Source organism: Melozone crissalis, unplaced genomic scaffold (assembly GCF_028551555.1).
Source record: "Melozone crissalis strain CALT ecotype California unplaced genomic scaffold, PUWL_Pcris_2 ptg000034l_1, whole genome shotgun sequence".
Classification (NCBI taxonomy): domain Eukaryota; kingdom Metazoa; phylum Chordata; class Aves; order Passeriformes; family Passerellidae; genus Melozone; species Melozone crissalis.
In genome coordinates this window covers 25,729,281-25,749,748 of record NW_026535812.1, presented here as the reverse complement: position 1 = coordinate 25,749,748, position 20,468 = coordinate 25,729,281, and the positions used below count along the sequence as shown (strand labels likewise).

The 20,468-nt window shown below is 53.7% G+C and overlaps 1 protein-coding gene across 1 annotated transcript; it reads right to left on the bottom strand.

Moving 5' to 3' along the window:
• Positions 1 to 7,197: 7,197 nt before the first annotated feature.
• GPR87 (G protein-coupled receptor 87) lies at positions 7,198 to 9,447 on the bottom strand. The gene is made up of 2 exons (XM_054282999.1): positions 9,414 to 9,447; positions 7,198 to 8,219 (listed from the first exon to the last, which is right to left on the bottom strand). The coding sequence occupies exons 1-2, from the start codon at positions 9,445 to 9,447 to the stop codon at positions 7,198 to 7,200; spliced, it is 1,056 nt and encodes a 351-aa protein (XP_054138974.1).
• Between the last annotated feature and the right edge of the window lie 11,021 nt (positions 9,448 to 20,468).

The window sequence follows — 20,468 nt, the reverse complement described above, 5'->3', positions numbered from 1 at the left end:
GCTCTGGCCGTGCCCTCGGCCGTGCCCCTCTCCGGCTCTGGCCGTGGCCGTGCCCTTGCCCAGCTCTGGCCGTGATCCTGCCCAGCTGTGCCCCTGTCTGGCCGTGGCCGTGCCCTTGCCCAGCTCTGGCCGTGCCCTCGGCCGTGCCCGGCTCCCGGCCCGCAGCTGTCCCGGCCGCAGAGCAGCGCCCAGCGCCTTTGGGGACAGAAAGCGCAGCTGGCACAGCAGCCGGAGGGCCGGACTGCGGGCTGGATGGAGTTTGCTTTTCCCGAGCTGTTCCCAGGGCTGGCCGCGACCTTTGCTGTGACGCGTCCTGCCCCGGGAGCCGCGGCTCGGAGCTCGGCGGGGCTTGGACCGGAGCCGCGGGCTCGCGTGGGGCCTGCCGGGGCTGGGACACGGAGTCTGGGGATTCGTGATGGATCTTTGGTGCTTGGCTGTTTCCTCTCTTCTTTTTTGTGCTTTATTATTTTCTTTTAAGCTTAAACACCTGCTTGGCTTCCTCCCTTCCTGCTCCTCCCAAAAATTTTCTGTGAGGCTTTGAAATCAAGCACAGAATTAGTGGAAATGTATGGTAATAGAAGAGCTAATATCTTCTCTGTGGAAGTAGGAAAGGAGTATATATTCTGAGAGAGAGCTGAGGTTTGGGGAGATAGATAAATCGAAGTTTAAATGTTTATTTAAAAACTGTGAAATATGTACATTGTGTACCTTAGAACAAGTAAACATTTAGTGCAGGACTTGAGCTCTGCTTGACAGTGTGTCACCTAAACCCTACAGAAAACACACAATTCCTCATAGACTTTGCTTCTGTGAGGGTGTATCTGTGTAGAAGAAGGGCCCAAAGGCACGGGGAAACACATGCACCTTCTCCCTGCATGCTGCTGCCATACCCACATCCTTTACATGGGGCCACTGGGAGCTGCCCTGAACCCCCAGTCCCTTCCTTCCCCAGATTTCATTGAACATCTCTCAGTGCAATAAGGAGTATCCTGACAGGCAGACCTGTCTGCACATTCTTGCCCATACTCTTGTCCCCTCTGCATCCTGAGACTCACAGCCCAAAGCTGCAGTGCTCAATCCAAGGCTTTGGGGTTGGGTTTGGGTGCTGGCTTCAGTGACAATTTTGTACTTTCCCCATGGATCAGGCAGAACAAATGGGGCACAAGGCTTCTCAGGGGCTCCCCAGAAGACACCAGGCAGCCAAGCTTTTCCTCTATTCCCGTGCACCCTGTGGCCATTTCTTGAAGCAGGGATGGGAGGAGTGAATCAGATAAGGCTTTGGTTTGAAAGCCACAGGCTCTCTAAGAGAGAGAAGCCCCAAAGAAGAGGATGTGCAGTGTTCTCCAGTGTAAGATGCCAGTCTGTGATGGATTAAATGTTGCAGCACAGTTAATTTTTTGCAGTGAGAAGTAAGCAGTTGTCCAGGGCAGAGGATTAAGGGCTCAAAGAGAGGGTGGGGAGCCTGAGCTCTGTGTACAGCTTCACCCCATTGGAATGGCTCTGGGCAGCTGGGCAGACCCAGGGGCTGCTCTGTTGTACAAACACGGGCATTTTTCCAACATGCCAGCCAAAGCCAATGTTTAAGGATCTCAAGATACGGCTGCTGTTTCCAAAGGGTTATAAAGTGGGCAGTGAGCATGGTCAAGAGAAGGCCCTGCACTCTGCCATGCACTTTAGGTGGCTGAAGAACAAACTGATAATGTATTTTACCTTTAACCATACAAGTCGGCTTCTTCCCCAAACACCAAAATTCCCAGCTGCTGGCTGTGCTATTGAGAGAAGCTGTGAACACTCTGCCTGAGCTGAGGGCCCAAGAAGGGAATCCTGTGCAGGATCCTGGTGGTGGGTTTGTGCCCCAGAGAGGGGAGGGAGAGCGCTGCTGGCGTGTCCCAGCAGGTCTGTTCTGCTGGTTTGGTTCCTGCCCTGGCTGGAGCAGCAGTGCAGGGAGGGCTGGCAGCAGTGCGGCCCTGGCTGGAGCAGCAGTGCAGGGAGGGCTGGCAGCAGTGCAGCCCTGGCTGGAGCAGCAGTGCAGGAGCAGCTCTGCAGCCCTGGCTGGGCTGATGGCTCCTGCTGAATGCAGGGGTTCCAAACGCAGCCCCAAGCCTTGGCCATGGGCAGGGGTGTCTGGCCAGGGTCTCTGCTGTGCCCTCCCCAGCCCAGCTGGCAGAGCTGCCCGTGCTGCCAGCCCTCCTGAGCACGAATCCATGCCGGGCTATCAGTGGCCAGTGCTGGGAACTGCTGAAAGCAGGATGAGCAAAAAAAAAAAAGTTTTTTAGGATAATCCCCCCAGAAGCCAGCTAATTACAAAAGCATTGCAGGACTTCCTGCTGTGTTTTTGCCCTGTCAAATCTGCCAGCGAATGTTTTCTGCTCGGTTTTGTTTGGGTGATGGGTGGGTGCCTGCTGAGCCCTTACAAGGATCTGTCTGGGGCTCTCTCATCAAGCTGTGCCCACGTTTGGGTGGCACCGCTGCTGCTCCAGGCTGGTGTTTGCCCTTAGGGGGTGGCAGGAGAGGGGACTGGGCTGGACTGAACTAGAAAACCCTTCATGTGGGATCTGATCGAGTCATTTTCCTTACTTAGTCAAAGCAGGCTTTCCTGCAGATGGTCCTCTTGTCCTTCAGGCACAGACAGCAGTTTTTCTAGTTGCACATTTGTACTTCAAAGGCCATCGACATAATTTTTGCAATTTCTCCCATGTCTCTTCCTCAAAAGATAATTGTGTTTAAAGCACCTATTTTCTGACTTCAGAATCATGCATTCTACATCTGCAGCCTTTCCAGGAAATGGGGATCTTTTGATTTCCTTTCTTTTGTGTTCAAGACAAACTCTCCTCAAAAACTGAGGACAAAACAAATAACTCCTTTAGCTTTTTCGCTTTTTTCTTTCCTTTTTTTTTTTTTTACCTTTTTCTCTCCTGCCTTTTTCTCATCCTTCCACCATTTCTGGTCACAAGGTTAATATCTGGTCACAAGGTTAATATCTGGTCACAAGTGTCTTGATCACAAGCCTACATCTGGGTGAGCACTGGGCATAGATGAGGACAGAAATCGTGTGAAACGGCGTCTCTTGTGGGGAGGTGAGGAGGGCAAACCCGTCCGTCTGTCCCTGCAGCGCTGTGTTGGATTCTCACGCCCCAGCCAGATGCAGAATCGGGGTGCCTTTTATCCCTCAGCTGCCCCTGATGTGTGAGGCTCTGTGGTGGGACTGCAGCCCAACCTGCCGGTGTCTGTGGGTGCTCTGACAGGACAGCTCTGTAGGTAGGGGTGGGTTTGGTTTGTAGCATTTCTGGTTGACACAACCACAGGGCTCCATCTGCCCCGGCGCCTGCACCACCGGCCCCTTGGCAGGTTGAGTTTTGCCTTTTCTTCACTGCTTTATCCTTCCAACCCTGGCCTCCATGGCATGCTGAGTTTTGCATTTTCTTCACTGGTTTTTGCTTCCAGCCCTGACCAGGCTGGGTGAACCTGCCACGGCCACTCTCTTTGTCAGTGCTTTCCCACTGCTTCATCTACCTCGAGAGTGGTGGGTGCCAATGCAAGGACAGATTTTTAGAAATTTGGTGGGTTTAGTTTCCTTTTTTAGGATTCCTGTGAAGCTGCGTTGGTGTAAAGTCACAGGAAAGGTCATTAGTAGAAAAACCACAGAAGCTGAGTGCAAAATAAATGTGATGACGAAAGTCCTGCAGCAGTAGTGATCTGGAGCTGGCTCTGAGTACAGGTTAAATCACATTTCTGCCACAATAATGCCCTGACATGGAGAGCTCTGCCTTGGCTATTCAATCAGAATATGAAAGATATAATTGCATCTGAGTTACAAACACTGTAATGCACATCTTCCTGAGTGTAAAAAATCCCAAATGTTAATGAATTGTTCAATTGTTCAGGAATTGCTCCTTGCTTTCTGAGTGTAAAAAATCCCAAATGTTAATGAGTTGTTCAGGAATTGCTCCTTGCATTCTTGGGTCAGATCTGCTGTTGTAGTTCCACCAGAAAACTCTGTTTCCTCTTAAAAATGGGACTCTGGGGCTGCAGAGCCAGAGTTTATATCCATGTCTGCTCTGATGAGGCTCTCTGAAAGGGCAGTCACAGGTCAGAGACTTTCCACACAACTTCCTTGGGGCTTTTTCTTTCACGATGAACTCTTAGAGACCAAATTTCCATGTCAAATCTGGAAAAATTAAATATAGTTATCTGGTACTCGGGGATTGGGATGTTGTTGTACAATTCATATTTAGCCCTGGGAAAATACTTCCCAAGGAGCATCTTCAAAGAGCCGTCGTGCATGTGGGTGTGCACAAAGCAGGGACCAGATTGTCACAGATAGACCCTGTAGGGGAGAGCGGGCTGCTCTGGGGCGGCTGTGCAGTGCAGGGCTGCCTGCATGCGGGGCTCAGGCTGCAGCGCTGCCTGCAATCAGGGCTTAGGCTGCAATCAGGGCTCAGGCTGCAGTGCTGCCTGCATGCAGGGGTCAGGCTGCAGTTCTGGCTGCATGCGGGGCTCAGGCTGCAGTGCTGCCTGCATGCAGGGGTCAGGCTGCAGCGCTGCCTGCAATCAGGGCTCAGCTGCATGCAGGGGCTGCTCCAGCCTGGCCTGCATGCTGGGGCTGCGTGGCTGTGCCTTCCCTTCCCACATTTCACACGGATTTCCCTTCTGGGGCCCTTCCCAGACGCTGCTGATTGCTCCATCCCTGTGTCCCTGCACAGGGGGAATATTCATTCAGGCTGAGCTTTGGAGGGCACCATGCCATCGCCTGAGTGTGGCTGCTTTGGGTGACAGGTATTTTGGTGGGAAGCTCTTATGAGGGATCAGCAGTTTCTCTCCTAGGAGGAAGCACCATGAAAATCCATCCTTCAGTTGGAAATTCGTGGGCAGTGAGGAGGGCGGTGAGTGTGCATCCTGTCGGGAGGGCTCACAGCACACCGGGGATGCAGGCGCCCTCTGGTTGTGTTTGCAGCCCCCCTGCACTGCCCCAGCAGCTCCCCCGTGCCAGGCCGGCCCCAGCCCCTGCTCTGCCTCCTGAGCCGCCTTTGGCGCCCTCTGCTCGGGACCAGCGGGGACATTGCCCCCGAAGGGGCTCCTGGGGCTTTGCTGGGCTTGCGGGGGAAGCCCACCGCCCACCTGGGAAAAGGCCATTGTGGATTTAACGCAGCAACCATCAGGCACAATTTAACAAGCCATAAACCCTCGGTGATCTACGCTTGTGAAAGGGAGACCAGAAGCACTCCGCCTTGATTGGCTTTAACCATATAAGCCCTGAGGGGACAGACTTTGGTTGGGAACGTCAGCTCTGTGTGCAGATCTTCCAGTCCCCGGTGCTATCACTCAGTTTCCTCTGGTGTTTGTCAGAATTTAAGCTATGCAGCCCAGTCCCCAAACTGGCTCTCTTAATATGGTTTTGTATGTGCATGGACTGCTCAGGGTGCTAGATGGCAGATTTGGTCCCAGAACTTGTCTGCTGTGTGTGGACAGTTTTCTACAAAGCTGATTGGGAAACAGGGTTTATCTGTGGTATTTTAGCTATTTAAAATATTTTTATTTAAAGTAGGATAAATAGCCAAAGTATTCTGACTTCCTTACCAGAAATACTCTCTCCTAATCATGTAAGTGGTTTCATAATACTTGCATTAATCCAAATATTATCATACTTACATTTCAACTTCTTAATTATTTGTAAACCAACATCTAAACCTAAACCAATAGTGTTAAAAAAAAATAGAAGAAACTGCTCTTTCAGTGGAAAGCTTTATGAAAGATGTTCTCATGCAGAGCTTAATTTTGTCATTTGGGTGCTGCATTTTGAGGATTTTCTGGTGTGTTGTTTTTTGTGTGTGCATTGGAAGGGCAGTGGTTGGAGTGCCGGGCAGAGGCCGATGGGCTGTTGCCATCTCCTGCCTGTGCAGCAGCACTGCACGGGCTGGCTGTGAGCACAGGCTGCTCAGGGCTCCTGCCAGCTCCAGCCTGCCTTTGCCAGCTCGGTCAGGCTTTGTGCCAGCAGTTTTTGTTCTAAACAAACCTGATTTAATCCCAGCGAGCCCAGGGCAGACTGACCCACGCGGGCATCGCAGGGTGCAGAGGGTTCAGTGCAGGCACCGGGCGAGGGACACGGAGCCCTGGGGCTGTGGCACAGAGCTGAGAGGCACCAGAGCCCTGCCCTGGGCACACCGAGGGTCCCCACGGGGCCTGTGCCACCTCCTTACCTCCCCTTCCCCTGCTGCCTTCTGCAGACCCCGGGGAGCAGGGTTCCTGCCAGTGGGTCTGCTCAATGCCAGAGGGCCCATCCTGGCTGCAGCCTCCTGGCCCGGGGCTGCTTTCTGAGCCCAGGCAGCCTCCTGGTGGCCTCTAAACCAACCAACCAACCCTAACCAGCCAGCCAACCAACCCTAATCCACCAACCAACCCTAACCAGCCAACCAACCCTAACCAACCAACCAACCCTAACCAGCCAACCAACCAACCCTAATCAACCAACCAACCCTGACCAGCCAGCCAACCAACCCTAATCCACCAACCAACCCTAACCAACCAACCAACCCTAACCAGCCAGCCAACCAACCCTAATCCACCAACCAACCCTAACCAACCAACCAACCCTAACCAGCCAACCAACCAACCCTAACCAACCAACCAACCAACCCTAACCAGCCAACCAACCAACCCTAATCAACCAACCAACCCTAACCAGCCAACCAACCAACCCTAATCCACCAACCAACCCTAACCAACCAACCAACCCTAACCAGCCAACCAACCAACCCTAACCAACCAACCAACCCTAACCAGCCAACCAACCAACAGTAATCCAGCCAGCCTGCCCACCCACCCAAAGCCTCCCAGCCTCATGGAGTTGTGATTTGTAAACCAACCAACCCTAACCAGCCAGCCTGCTCACCCACTTCAACACCCCCAGCCCCACGGAGTGATGGCTCTCAAACCAACCAACCAACCAACCAACCAACCAACCCTAACCAACCAACCCTAACCAGCCAGCCTGCCCACCCCCCCAAACACCCCCAGCCCCACGGAGTGAGCCCGATCCCTGCGGGGATGGAATCTGAGGTGGATGTTGGTGAGCTGGCACAGAAAAGCTGAACGTGTCTGCTCATCCCTCAATGAGATTCCGTGGTCAGACACTTAGAGAGGTTTTATTTACATGATATACAAGCACCCTCACAGGTCAGCACTGTCTCTGGGGTGCCCTCAGACGTCGGTGTACTCGTGGTAGATGCGCACCTCCGACCTCCTGACGCTCTGCAGGGACCTGATGCTCTCACTCCTGGTTCTCATGTTGGATTTCCTGAACAGCCTTCGTGAGAATGATCGGCACATGAAAAAATAAATGATGGGATCCAGACAGACGTTGCATGCGGACAGGAACAGCGTCATTTCCTTACAGTAATACAAGATTCTATGTGCAGAGTCATCTAAAATTTTGTCCAGATGACTGAAAGTGAAGGGTATTCGGCACAAATGGTAGGGCAAAAAGCAGGTGAAGAACACAGCCACGACAACCCTTATACTCTGGTTGTGCTTCCTCTTGCGGCTGGAGGAGCTGATGAACTGTTTGCTGGATTTGTAGATGTACCTGGAAATGGCAATGTAGCAGCCTATCAGCACCACCAGCACCACCACGAACGTGCAGGTGTTGATGTAGATGACGGCCGAGTGCCACTTGACTCCCAGGGGAGACTTCAGCTTCAGGCAGTCGTCCACGTTGCGCCTGGTGGGGTAGCCGTTGGTGAGGATGAGGTTGGGCAGCGCCAGGAACGCCATCACCACCCAGACGCAGGCTGACAGCACCTTGGTGAAGGTGATGCTGTACATGCGAGAGTCCCCGAAGGGCTTCACCACCTTCAGGTAGCGGTCGATGCTGATGAGGCCCAGGAAGACGATGGTGGTGTACATGTTGGCGTAGAACAGCACCGTGCTGTAGCGGCACAGGAAGGAGTTGAAGTGCCACGGCCCCAGCCGCGAGTCCTGGATGATCTTGAACGGGAACGTCAGCGTCATGAGCAGGTCCGCCACCACGATGTTCTTGAGGTAAAAGATGAAGCTGGTCTTGTTCCTGATGTGGAAGAAGATCCAGACGGCCAGGCCGTTGAGCAGGAGGCTGGCCAGGAAGATGAGGAGGTAGAGCACGGGCAGCACGATGGTGGTGAACTCGTCCCGCGCCACCGAGCTGCCGTTGGGCCAGCTGCTGTTCTCGGGGCTGGGGCGGCTCTCTGCGGGACAGGGACACCACGGAGAGGATTTAGGGTGCTTTACGGGTGGGGACAAGGGAGGGAGACAATGGTAAAGCTTTATGGGTGGGGACGAGTGGGGGAAACAACAGGTAAAGATTTATGGTGCTTTACGGGTGGGCCAGGCAAGGGAGGCAATGGTAAATCTTCATGGTGCTTTATGGGTGGGCCAAGTGAGGGAATCAACAGGTAAAGTTTTATGGTGCTTTACAGGTGGGGCCAGGCAAGGAAACAACAGGTAAAGGTTTGTGGTGCTTTACAGGTGGGGCCGAGTGAGGGAAACCATGGTAAAGATTTATGGTGTTTTAAAGGTGGGGACAAATGAGGGAAACAACAGGTAAAGCTTCACGGTGCTTTACAGGTGGGCCAAGCAAAGGAAACAATGGTAAAGCTTTCTGCTGCTTTGCAGATGGGACCAAGCAAGGGAGACAACAGGTAAAGCTTTCTGCTGCTTCATAGACAGGGCCAAGTGAGGGAAACAATGGTAAAGCTTTATGGTGTTTTACAGGTGGGGACAAGGGAGGGAAAGAACAGGTAAAGCTTTCTGCTGTTTTACAGATGGGGCCAAGCAAGGGAAACAACAGGTAAGGCTTCATGATGCTTTACAGATGGGCCAAAAAAAGGAAAAAACACGTAAAGCTTTCTGCTGCTTTATAGACAGGGCCAAGCAAGGGAACAATGGTAAATCTTTCTGCTGCTTTACAGACGTGGCCAGTTTGGAGCTGCCCTCTCGGGCAGTCTGAGGCTGCCGGCTGAGCCATAACTCAGAGCTGTGGGTTGTCGGCTCTTGGCTTTCTTGACAGAGTGTGACTTGTGAGCTGAGATGTTTGTCATGGGACAGGGCTCTGGAGAGACTCCTCAGGCCTATCAAAACGTGAATTTAAACTTGGTTTGCTTAAATGTACTTAAAAGTCACAGTCTCTGGGGGATTTTAAGATTTCATATGTAAATGTTTGTGAAAAGCTTATAAACTGTGCCATAAATGTCGGTATGTTTTGTTTCATGCTGTTTGTGCTCTGACCTTGTCTGGTGAGGCAGAGCAGGCTGGCTGTGGGGCAGGCTGGGCAGTGCTCACACAGCCGTGCTGCAACGACTGATTTCTTTCAAATACTGGTAGGAGCTGAGAGTAATAAAATAAACACTTATCAATCTCTTGTATTTCCATTGTTATTTTACCTGGCAGTTTTCCATAGGACAAATTGTACCCCATCCTTTGTGTTGCTGTAGGTTTCCGGCTGAAATGCTCTTCAGCAGTCCCACTGGCAGCCGTGGGTCTGGGATGCAGCAGGGCCTGTGTCAGGATGATGTTCTGGGGAAAGAAAATCCAGATTGAAACCAAAGGAAAGTAGAAGAGCCCACCCTGGACCTCGTCTCCATGTCCCCTGCATGAGAGGAGCCCTGTGAAAGGAGCTGCCTCTGGGGTTCCCAGAGAGGGAGGTGAGGTGGCTGACACTGCACAGTGGCTCTGCTGTCAGGGCCCTCTTCTTGCTCATTTCAGTGAGTAGATTTTTTTTTTTTAATCATCATTCACTTCTTGAAGCAAAAAGTTTTATCAGAAATTATGACATATGTGTATATAACTTCATGGTGTATTCCCCAAATTTAGGTGGAAATGATAAGTTGCTGTTCCTTTTTCATAGAAACTGGCACACAAGGAGCACTGAAACCTGCAAAAACTCATTAATGCCATATGGCATCACAATGTTTGATATTGTCAAAAGGGATTTTGCCAGTACCAGTTTGTAAGGCTGTGCTCCAAATTGTTCTTTCCTCAATCAGTATGCAAATGCAGTAAGTTTTCTGGGATTCATTTTTTGCTTACAAGTTTTGCTAAGAAAACTGGCAAATGGTTCAGATCTCACCAATTCCACAAGACCCAACTGCTCTCATGGGAACAAATAGAGGGTGGGATTCCTGCAGCCCTTTTGCAGATCAGAACTGTTCTAGGTGCCATCCCCATGTAGGAACTGTATTGTGTAGCACTAGATGGCACCAAAGCAAGTAATGGTGCGTGAAAGCATCTGTAAAAAACTTCAATTTGGGTATTTTAACCTTTTTATCAGCCTGGCTTCTTGGCTGGTGCTGTTTGCTCTGACAGTGACGAGGCTGTCAAAGGTGTTGCAGGTGTTTTGTTTTCTGTGTGTCTGAGCAGCAGTAATCCATCATTGCTGTAGTTGTAGTAGTCCATCCATTGCTGTTTTTGAGGATTTGCAGCTCTCTTTTCTGCCCAGCAGGCAGAGATCAAAAGAGTATGTGATTTTATGAAAAGATGCATATCTAACTCCTCATGTAAATAAGGTGTTTGTTTCCCTGCTTTTCTGGGTTTCTTTTAAGTCTGCATAATTCCTGGCCCCTGGAAATCTCCCTGTTCTCAGGCTCTTCAGGCAGGTGCTCCATGAAACCCTCGGTGCAGGGAAGGCAGGAGGTGCTGGATGTGGTACCTGGGGTTGGAGCAGAGCAGGAGGGAGCTGGGGCTGTGTGCCCCGTGTAACCCTGGGGATGCTGCAGCATGGCTGGGAATGCTGGGGCTGGGGCTGTGTGCCCTGGGCTGCACACAGCTGCTGTCCCTGTGCTGTCCCTGTGCTGTCCCTGTGCTGTCCCCCTGCTGTCCCTCTGCAGTGTCCCCATTCCTGTCGTGGCCCTGCTGAGCCCTGCCCAGGGCAGACCCTGCCCTGTGTCCCTGCCCAGGGAAGGTGTGACCACCCTCACATTGCCCAGGGACATCCAGGCCCCTGGAACCCATCCTGGGAGCTGGGTGCTGGTGTGCAGGCCAAGCCTCTCTGTGTCTTCTTGTTCCTGATGGTTTTGATGTCAGGATATGTCCCAAAATGATCTCAACAAACGTGGTTGGAAACAGAAAGCAGCAAACTGTTCCCCAGTGTGAGCTGTGCCAGGGGCTTTGGGCCCCGTGCCCTGCCAGCACTCCTGAGCTCAGCTTTGCTCTGGTGGCTGCACCTGCACCTGCCTGCCCTCCCCACACACCAAACACCTCCTGCAGCTCAGAGCTTTGGAGGCTTCCCCAAACAGGGCTGTGCAGGGCTGTGCAGCAGTGCTGGTGGGATGCTCCTGCTGCACAGCTGCGTGATGGAAGGGATGCGCAGCCGTGTCCTGCTGCACAGAGCTGTTTGTCTGATGGAAGGGATGCACAGCCATGTCCTGCTGCACAGCTGCGTGATGGAAGGTGGGATGCACAGCCATGTCCTGTACCACAGAGCTGCTGTGTGATGGAAGGGATTCCCAGCATGTCCTGCTGCAGAGCTGCTGTGTGATGGAAGGGATGCACAGCCATGTCCTGCTGCAGAGCTGGGTGTGTGACAGAAGGTGGGATGCAGGGCCATGGTCCTGCTCAGTCTCAGCAGTCCAAAGGTGTTTCCAGACTTCCCTACCAAAGCCTGCCAGGCTGAGGGGTGCTGTGGTGGGCAGAGCACTGAGAGCAGTGTGGCTTCATTATTTACACACCGGGGTAGGTGATCAAGTGTAGAGCTGGGGTATCTGTTCTCTGGAGCTTCATTCTTTCCAACAATCCTGCTACATTGCAGATTGCAGGGGTAGGAACACATTTGTTATATGGAGAATTCACTCTTTTTCATGTGTTTTATTGCAACAGGAGATGAACACTGTGCTCTCTTTGAAGAGTATTTTAGGGTATTTTGCAGATGCTCGCTGTCTGTGTACTCTAGTTGTGGATTTTGTACTTGTCTGAATACAGTATTTTTGTGCTCAGCAGGGCTGCCTTTCCTCTCCTTGTCCAGTTCTCTGGACACTTTCCTCACCAATTTTATCCTAAGCAGCTGTCTCAGTCTGCTATACAAATATATCCTGCTTGGAAGGCTGTGAAGATGCACCAGAAGCTGCTGCTTTATCCAGCAGCTTTGTAAAGCAGAATACATTTTACTTCTTGTAGCTTCTGTACTTTGTCCGTGGTTGATGAGATAATCTCTTGCTGCTGATGCGGACAGACTGGTTTATGTGCATGACTGATGTAACCTCAGAGAAGAAATTAAATAATAGGCTGGATGGCAGCCTTCAGTGTCGGGTGGATAGGGAATGACTGCAGAGTTCTTCTGGTGACTAAGGCTTTAAATTACCTTCCTGTTTAAAGAAATTGTACATCCTCAAATCTAATCTTTTTTCATCTTGTTTAAAACTGTTTAGAGTTAGAAAACTCTCTTTGTGGCCTAGACCAGCTGTTCTAGGTCAGGGGGCTGCAGAGTCTCAAGCAATGTTTTTTATTTGGGCCCAGAACTTGTTGGTGTCTGCCTCCTTGCCTCCTGCTGCAGTAATCACCGTAAGGATGGGAAAATGACAGGGTTGGGGCAGCAATAGCCATGTGGGGCAGATCTTAAACCTGCCCTAGGCTGCTGCAAAGCTCTGCTTTCCTTTGCCCAGCAGAACCACATCACAGAGCTGTTTGTAAAGATGCAGGGGGAAAGCCCTGGTGCAGGGCAAGAGCCTGTGTGCATGGAGCTGCTGCAGGCAGGCCTGAGCCTGTGCCCTGCCCTCTGTGTCACCCACACCTGTCCCTGTCCCTGTCCCTGAGCAAGCCTCCATGCTCTGTTTGCCCTGCCTGCAAACAAGGGATCTTTGCTGTCTGAGCGCTGTCTCCTGCTCCCTGCCAGCCCAGTCCCACAGCGATGGCACTGCCGCCTTTCCCTTCCTTGCAGGCTTCTCTCACAAATGGTCCAGCTCCCTTTTGGTGGAGGAGCATGTTAATGTGCTGGTAATGCTCAGTGGAAGAACCTGAAATTCCTGTTTGAGTAGCTGCTTGCCTCGGTGAGTTGCCCTCCTTGCTGGGCTGTGCAGTCTCTGATGGTTCTGGTGTTTTGTAGCACTCTCTGATGGTTCTTTCTGGTGTTTTGTAGCACTCTCTGATGGTTCTGGCGTTCTGTAGCACTCTCTGATGGTTCTTTCTGGTGTTTTGTAGCACTCTCTGATGGTTCTGGCGTTCTGTAGCACTCTCTGATGGTTCTTTCTGGCGTTCTGTAGCACTCTCTGATGGTTCTTTCTGGTGTTTTTGTAGCACTCTCTGATGGTTCTTTCTGGTGTTTTGTAGCACTCTCTGATGGTTCTTTCTGGTGTTTTGTAGCACTCTCTGATGGTTCTGGTGTTTTGTAGCACTCTCTGATGGTTCTTTCTGGTGTTTTGTAGCACTCTCTGATGGTTCTGGTGTTTTGTAGCACTCTCTGATGGTTCTTTCTGGTGTTTTGTAGCACTCTCTGATGGTTCTGGTGTTTTGTAGCACTCTCTGATGGTTCTTTCTGGTGTTTTGTAGCACTCTCTGATGGTTCTGGTGTTTTGTAGCACTCTCTGATGGTTCTTTCTGGTGTTTTGTAGCACTCTCTGATGGTTCTTTCTGGTGTTCTGTAGCCTGTACGCCTGGTGCTGGCCCTGCAGGGTGGGGTGGGGGCTCCTGGGGTCCCCCGTGCTCTGAGCAGTGCTGGAGCCCCGAGCCCCCCGGTACTGAGCATGGGGTGTCAGACCCAGCAGGGTCCCTTCCTCGGCTGGGAGAGGGTGAGAGCAGTGCCCCCCGTGCCCCCCGTGCCCCCCGTGCCCCCATGCATGTGTAACTGTCCCAGCTGTGGCTCGTGCTGCCCCTCTCCTTAGTCCTAGCCAGAAATAGGAACCTGCATCTGCTCGGAAAGCTGCTCCAGCATCTGGCACAGCACCCCTTCTGTGTTTCAGGTTCCTCCTCGGGCTTCCCCCAGCTCTGCTCCCACATGTCTCAGAGCAGCATCCTGCCCTGGGACGCTGCTGTGCAGCCGGCTTCCCTCTGCCTTTGGCTGCTCTCTGGGACCCTGGCCCTGCCTGTCCGTCTGTCCTCGGGAGGGACACGAAGGGCAGTGGCCAGGGCACCCCTGCCCGGCCCTGAGCTGGCATCCAGGTGGGGATGCCCAGGGAACAGCCCTCCCCGGCTCTGTGCTGGGGCACGCTGCTGGCAGGGAGCAGTGTGAGTCCCCATCCCTGCCGTGCCCAGTGTCACCTGTGCCCTGCAGAGCCCCCGCACTGGCACTGAGTGACAGCGAGGGTCAGGGCTCCTCTGGGACAGCTGGGAGTGCCACGGGTGGCCCTGGGGGTGGCTGTGCCTGGGGTGGCTGTGCCCATGCCCAGCTGTGCCAGTGCCTGGCTGTGCCCATGCCCAGCTGTGCCCAGGGTGGCTGTGTCACCTCTGAGGGTCATGGCAGAGTGCAGCTGCACCGCTCCTGGGGACGGCAGTGGCTTTTGCATGTGGCTGAGCGCTCTGCCCACAGAGCTGGCATCACCTGGGCAGCAGGTGAGCAGCTGCTCTCGCTGCAGGAGGAGCTGGGTGGCAATCGCTGGCTGATTTTTGGAGGGGATAGAAAAAAGAGAGCTCAACACAGTGGTTGGCAGAGCTGGGATAATGAATGTTTTCTCATAAGGCAGCCTCTAATTAGCCAGGAGGAAAGGAGCTCTGGAATGTCTCCTTTGCTCCTTTGCAGAAGATGCTGCTGTTGGTTGTGGAGCAGCCTGGGCCCTGCACAGAGGCTTTCCTTGGCCCCCACCCAGGATTCACCCCTGAGCTGCAGCCCCGTGCACGACCACGGGCAGGGCAGGGCCCAGAGCCCCCGTGCAGGTGAGCAGGGGGCCCTGGCACCGCTGCAGAGCGTGGTGCCACGCTGGCAGTGCCATGGCACGGGTGGCATGTGCCTGTGCCCTGTCACTGGTGCCACAGCTGCCATGGAGACAGCTGTGGCTGCCACTCTCTGCAGCCCCCCAGCAAAGGCCACAGCTGAGTCAGAGGTTTTTGCTGAAAAGATCACCTTTTAGGTTTGCTTATTCGCTTATTTCACTGCGCGGCAAAAAACGTCAAGTAAAAATTTCAAAATGACACTTTAAAAGGAATCAAGGGGTCTGGGGCACAAACACAGAAATGCAGCTGTGTAATTGGTAGCACTGCACCTTCATCTGTTGGACCCGTGTCTGTTGTGCCTCTATCACATCCCTCAGGGGCCATTGGGAGAAAATATCTTGGGAAACAAAAATAATTGGTATGCACACATAGCCACTGCCATTTAAGTCTTTCAGTAACTCCAGTCTAACTTTCAGGCATTTTTCTTTGTGCTGAAGCAATTTCTATTGATTTTTTGTATGCAGTCCTAATTCACGTCACAGGAGCACCAAGAAATCCTTGTGTGCCCGTTTCCCTGTGCTCCAGTCCATCCTGCTGCCACACCGTGCTCTGTTTGCTGCTCACAGCAGCACCACTGCCTGAAAGAGGAAGGAAAGGACACGGGGATTTCAGGGAGAAGTCCAGCCTGGTGCAAGGCCGTTATTTCTGGGGAGTTCTGCTGGCTCTGGGCACGGCATTGGGCACAGCTGTGAGAGCTGCTCCCCTGGGCACAGCTGTGAGAGCTGCTGCCCCTCCTGCCCCCCAGCTCTGGCTCCTGGCACTGGGCAGTGCCTGCTGCTGCAGGGAGGGTGACACAGGCTGGTCCCAGTGCAGTTTGTGCTGCTCAGCATCAGCTGTCCCCCTGGATGCCGCTGACATTGCTTCGAGCAAGAGCCAGAAGCAGCGGGTGCTGCAGCGCCTTGTGTGAGGTTCATTGCTGGTCAGAAGTGGAAACCCAGCTTCTGATGGTTGACAGTGCAATGTTAGAGTTCACTTAAGGTGTTGCGGTATTTTTTTCTGTTGGAAGGGATTAATGTTGAAATGTAGAGATGGATCTTGCCTCCTTGCTCTGGAGCTCTCCTGGCAGCCCTGGGTTGGTGTTTGCTGCAGCCTGGGCTCCCATGGAGCTGATACAGGTGTGCCGAGGGTCCGGAGCTCAGGGCGTGTGTCAGGTGTGTTTCCACCAGCCCCACTCTGTTGATAAGACTGCACAGTTCGGGTTCAGTGCTGTAGTTGGGGCACAGGGGCCTTGCCTGGCTTCTGGTGCTCAGTGGATCAAAGAGGAGGCTCTTCTTGAGCTTTGCTTTGAGCCTGGCTTCTGGTGGTGCTCACTGGACCAAAGAGGAGGCTCTTGTGGAGCTTTGCTTTGGGAAGGCGAGCAAGGGACTGCTCACCAGGTGAGGAGAAGGAGCATTCCCAGGGCCGGGTTCCTGTCCTGACCGCTCCAGGGCTCTGTGCCGGGGTGTAGGAAGGAGCCCGTGGTCTCTGCAGGGCCGCTGTGGTGTGGAGCAGCCGGGATGGAGCCTCGCTGCCCGGTCCCGGGGCTCCTGTCCCGGTTGGCCGTGCTGCCCCTGGATGTCCGCAGGGTGTGTGGGGCCAGGGCAGTGCCCGGGGTCGGGCTCTGGAGCCCGGCACGGTGCTGTGTGTGCCGGGCTCTCTGGGCTCCGCGCTCCCTCCCTGCCCCGGGGCTGGGACACGGGGCTGGGGCAGGGGCTGGGCTGGGATAGGGGGCTGGAACGCGGGGCTGGGCTGGACAGCCCCGAGCAGCTGGCCAGGAGCAGCAGGAGGAGGGCTCGCTGCGGCTGCTGCCCAAATTGCTGTGTTTCTCCCCCAGCCCGAGGCACACCCACGGTGTCCGTGCCGGAGGTGCCCGCGCACCCTCCAGCCCCTGTCCCCTGCTCGGCCCCTGTGTCGGGGCTGTCCCCGGCGCTGCCGTCCCTCCTCCCATGGATGGGGAGCCAGGCGAGGCCCTGCCGGAGCCCCGGGGCTGCTGGCCCACCCGGAGCAGAGCAGGGCAAGCTTCTCCCAACCAGAAAAGCGATGGTGGCTCCGTGCTCAGGGCCGGCGCCTGCGAGTGAATCAGCGACATCAGCCAAAGGCTGCCTGGGCTTCCTGGTTTCCCTTTCTAAAGAGGGTTGCAGAATTCTTTAAAACGATGGAAAGAAGTGTGAAGTGCTGCCCGTTTCCAGCTGGAGCGCGCAGGAGGGGCTGCAGGCCCCAGAGTGCACAAAGAAGTGATTTTTAACAAACCCTCGCATCGCGCTGCTCTGCCAGTGCTCCGTAACCGAGAACAACCTTCCCAACATGAGATCTCCATAAAAGACAGAGGTTTTTGCAAGCACCTCAGATATTTCCCAAGCCGTGAGACTCATCAGGTCTAGTCTGCTCATTCAGAGCTATGTGGTTTTTCCAGTGAACCTGACAAGTTTTAACACGACTTGAATGAAGTACGAAGGAAGAGAACATTTATTCTCCTCATATAGTGAAGAGAGCTCAAGTTTGCTTTCCTGTACTGAAAGAGGTGAAAGGGAATACAGTACAAACCCTTTTAAAGCAAGTTCAGATACTGTAGTTGCTGAATTTAATTTTATATGAGTTGAGCTCTGTCAGGAAGCGAGTTACTGAAACAATGGACCCACCTGCACTTTGAGTCGTACCTGAGAAGGAAGGATCAGTAGAAACCGAACTTTTTTCCCACCATGAATACCATGTATGAGTGAATAAAAGGTTGGTAAAGGCATGCTATTTTGAGAACGTTTCAGGCTTTGAATTGATCCGGCATTCAGTTTATGGTTCCAAGTCTGTCTTTCAGCAACTATATCTGAATTCCTGTTTTTCCAGCCAAGGGTGAGAAAGTGCTAGCAGATTCACTGAACAACTTATCGAATGCTTTTCGGATGATCGGAGCTCACTTACCTGTCACCATCGTCGCCTTCCGCTCTCGGAGCTGCATCCCCGGAGTGCCTCAGACCGCTGCAGAACCCATCCTGGAGCTACACTGGGCAGGAGAGAAGTTCCTGGGAGAGGGCAGCCGAGCCGACCATGGCTGCCAGCAGGATTTTTGGGCTTCCGATGGCTTTTTTGGGGGGGATACCTGCTCAGAGAGTCCAAATTCCCCTGGCCAGGAGCAAGTGGAGCAACTGGCTCTCTCATTCCTGGGAATGACTCACATGCCAGGCTAGGGGAGCTCCCGCTCACTTCCTGGCTCCAGACAGTGATTCACCTGGGAGGGGGAGCGTGCTGCGGAGGCTGCGGAGCCGCAGGTGCTGCTGCCTCTGCCTCCCGGGGCACGCCGTGCCTCCGCACTCACTGCCGGCCTGCAAATCTGGCGCTGGACTGATGGAAATACCTACTGAGCGAGCTTATCTTGTCGGTTATTGATTTGATTGTATTTATATTGCCTTTAGTGTCGCGCTTTGAACCGGTCCTTCCTCCTAAACAACGTGCGGGATGAAAATGGAGCTCCAGGTCTGTCAGTGAGCGTTGCAGCTGAAATGCCCCGGGTGTTTCCTGCCATGGTGCTGCTTAGGGCTGAGCCCACTGCCTGCACACATGTGTACAATCAGACTGTTTAGTGCCTCTAGAGCGCTGAAACAATCATGGGGTAAAACTGGGACATATTATACTGGGACTGCTCTATGGGGGCAAAGTTCTGCTTCATGTCAGTGGAGGATGAAGTGGGTAATTTTCCATATCTGCCGCCTTCTGTAAAAGAAAGCAAATTCCCATCTCTCTCATTAAAAATTAGGGAGAAAAGAAAGAATAATCCCCAGCGCTCTGAGAGCAGCGGCTGCCACAAGGCCATTTTCTGTCTGTTCTGCCTGGCCTTTTCCATAGACATGTTCAATTTTTTTCTCAAATGCCTGAGGGGCCGAGCCCCTATTGTCCCTATTGCCCCTGTGCACAGGAGCCTGCGAGGGGCTGAGCCGGAGCAGGACCCACCTGCTGCCCCCCGGGGCTGAGCAGCTTCTGCCGGGGAGCCCGGTGCTGGATCCCACTCTGCTGCTGTGGGCAGATCCAGAACCTCCTCCTGCCCCGGGACCTCTCCCTCGGGCCAGGCGCAGTCCCTGATCACACGGGCTGCTGGCGCAGCTCCCTTTGAAGCCCGGCTTTGCAAGGCAAAGCAGCCCATGCAGATGAGGCTGCAGGAGCACGGGCTCGTCTGCTGCGCTTTCAGCTCTGTTATTGCAGGGGGCCGAGCTCACCCCGGGAGCTGCATGCCCTGCCGGCAGGGATGGAACTGCTCAGGCACCCCTGAGGGTGGAGGAGGCTTCCCTGCAGCGAGGGAGAGCAGACCTGGTGAAGCCTTTGCCTTGCTTTGACTGTGCAGGACAGCGTGGGCTCCCCTTGCCTCCCTTCAGCCGTCCCTGGTGCTCTGGGCCTTGGCAGCGGCCTGCTGGGGTGGGGGAACAAAGCTCAGGGGGGCTGGAGGGGTTTGTACCCCCTGGAACAGCCCCCCCTGCACGAGGCACTGAGCTCCAGAGCCGGCGCGGTGTGGGGCACAGCTCCTGCATCCCTGTCTGGGGGCACAGCTGGGCACAGGGGGCACAGCTGGGCGCAGGGGGGCACAGCTCCTGCATCCCTGTCTGGGGGCACAGCTGGGCACAGGGGGCACAGCTGGGCACAGGGGGGCACAGCTCCTGCATCCCTGCCCGGGGGCACGGCTGGGCACAGCTGGACTCCAGGGGCACAGCTGGACTCTGTGGGCACAGCTGGGCTCGGGGAATGCAGCCACTCCTGCAGTCCAGCATGGCACAACAACATGTGTAGCCCACATTTGTGCTGCTGCTTTTCATCACTGCCAGTGCTGGTGGTCTCCCAGGCTGGGGTCTGAGAACCAGTGCAGCAGGATGTGCCGTGGGGAAAGAGGGAAGAAATTTATAGTGAAAACTGAAATGCTTAAAAAACGTGATTTAATTGCTTACAGAGACCCAGGTGTTCAGGGGTTGGCACTTTGGCGGTGGAGTTTACACACCAAAATTGGTGTGTTAGTAACACTCAAATAATAAATAAAATCTGCACTGGAATGGGGTTTTAATTTTAGTTTTTGGATATGGTGCGAAGGCACATTAACTTTTCCTGAAAATCTCTGTATTTTGGCGTACAGAAGGACGCGATGGGCCGGCAGCCGGTGCCCTGGCATCCCCGGGCAGGCGGGATGCAGACGTGCTGCTGGCTGCTGCCAGGCTGAGCAGGCCAGGGCAGGCTGGCACACGAAACCCTGGAATGGGGGAGCCTGCCCTGAAACAGCGCAGGACAAGTGAGAAGGTCTGATGCAAAGAACAGCTGAAGGTAACCTGTAACTTAACTATTGTTCACGTTATTTACAGGCTGGATGTCCCTTTTTGTGTTTTGATGATTAGAGAGCAACTCTCAGATTTCATAAGAGCCTGAACAACGTTATTACAACAATTACTGCGTTGCCTCATTCTAAAACGTCTTCACTGCCATATTTAGCAATGTGAGCTGCAAGGCTGTGCTGCAGCAGATTCATCACCTGGGTAATGCGCAGGACTGGCTGTTTCTGCTTTTTAAGCAGAAAAGTGTCAGCCAGACCAGAGCTTGCATCACGGGGAGGGTTCTGCGGCGTTGGAGCTGCAGAT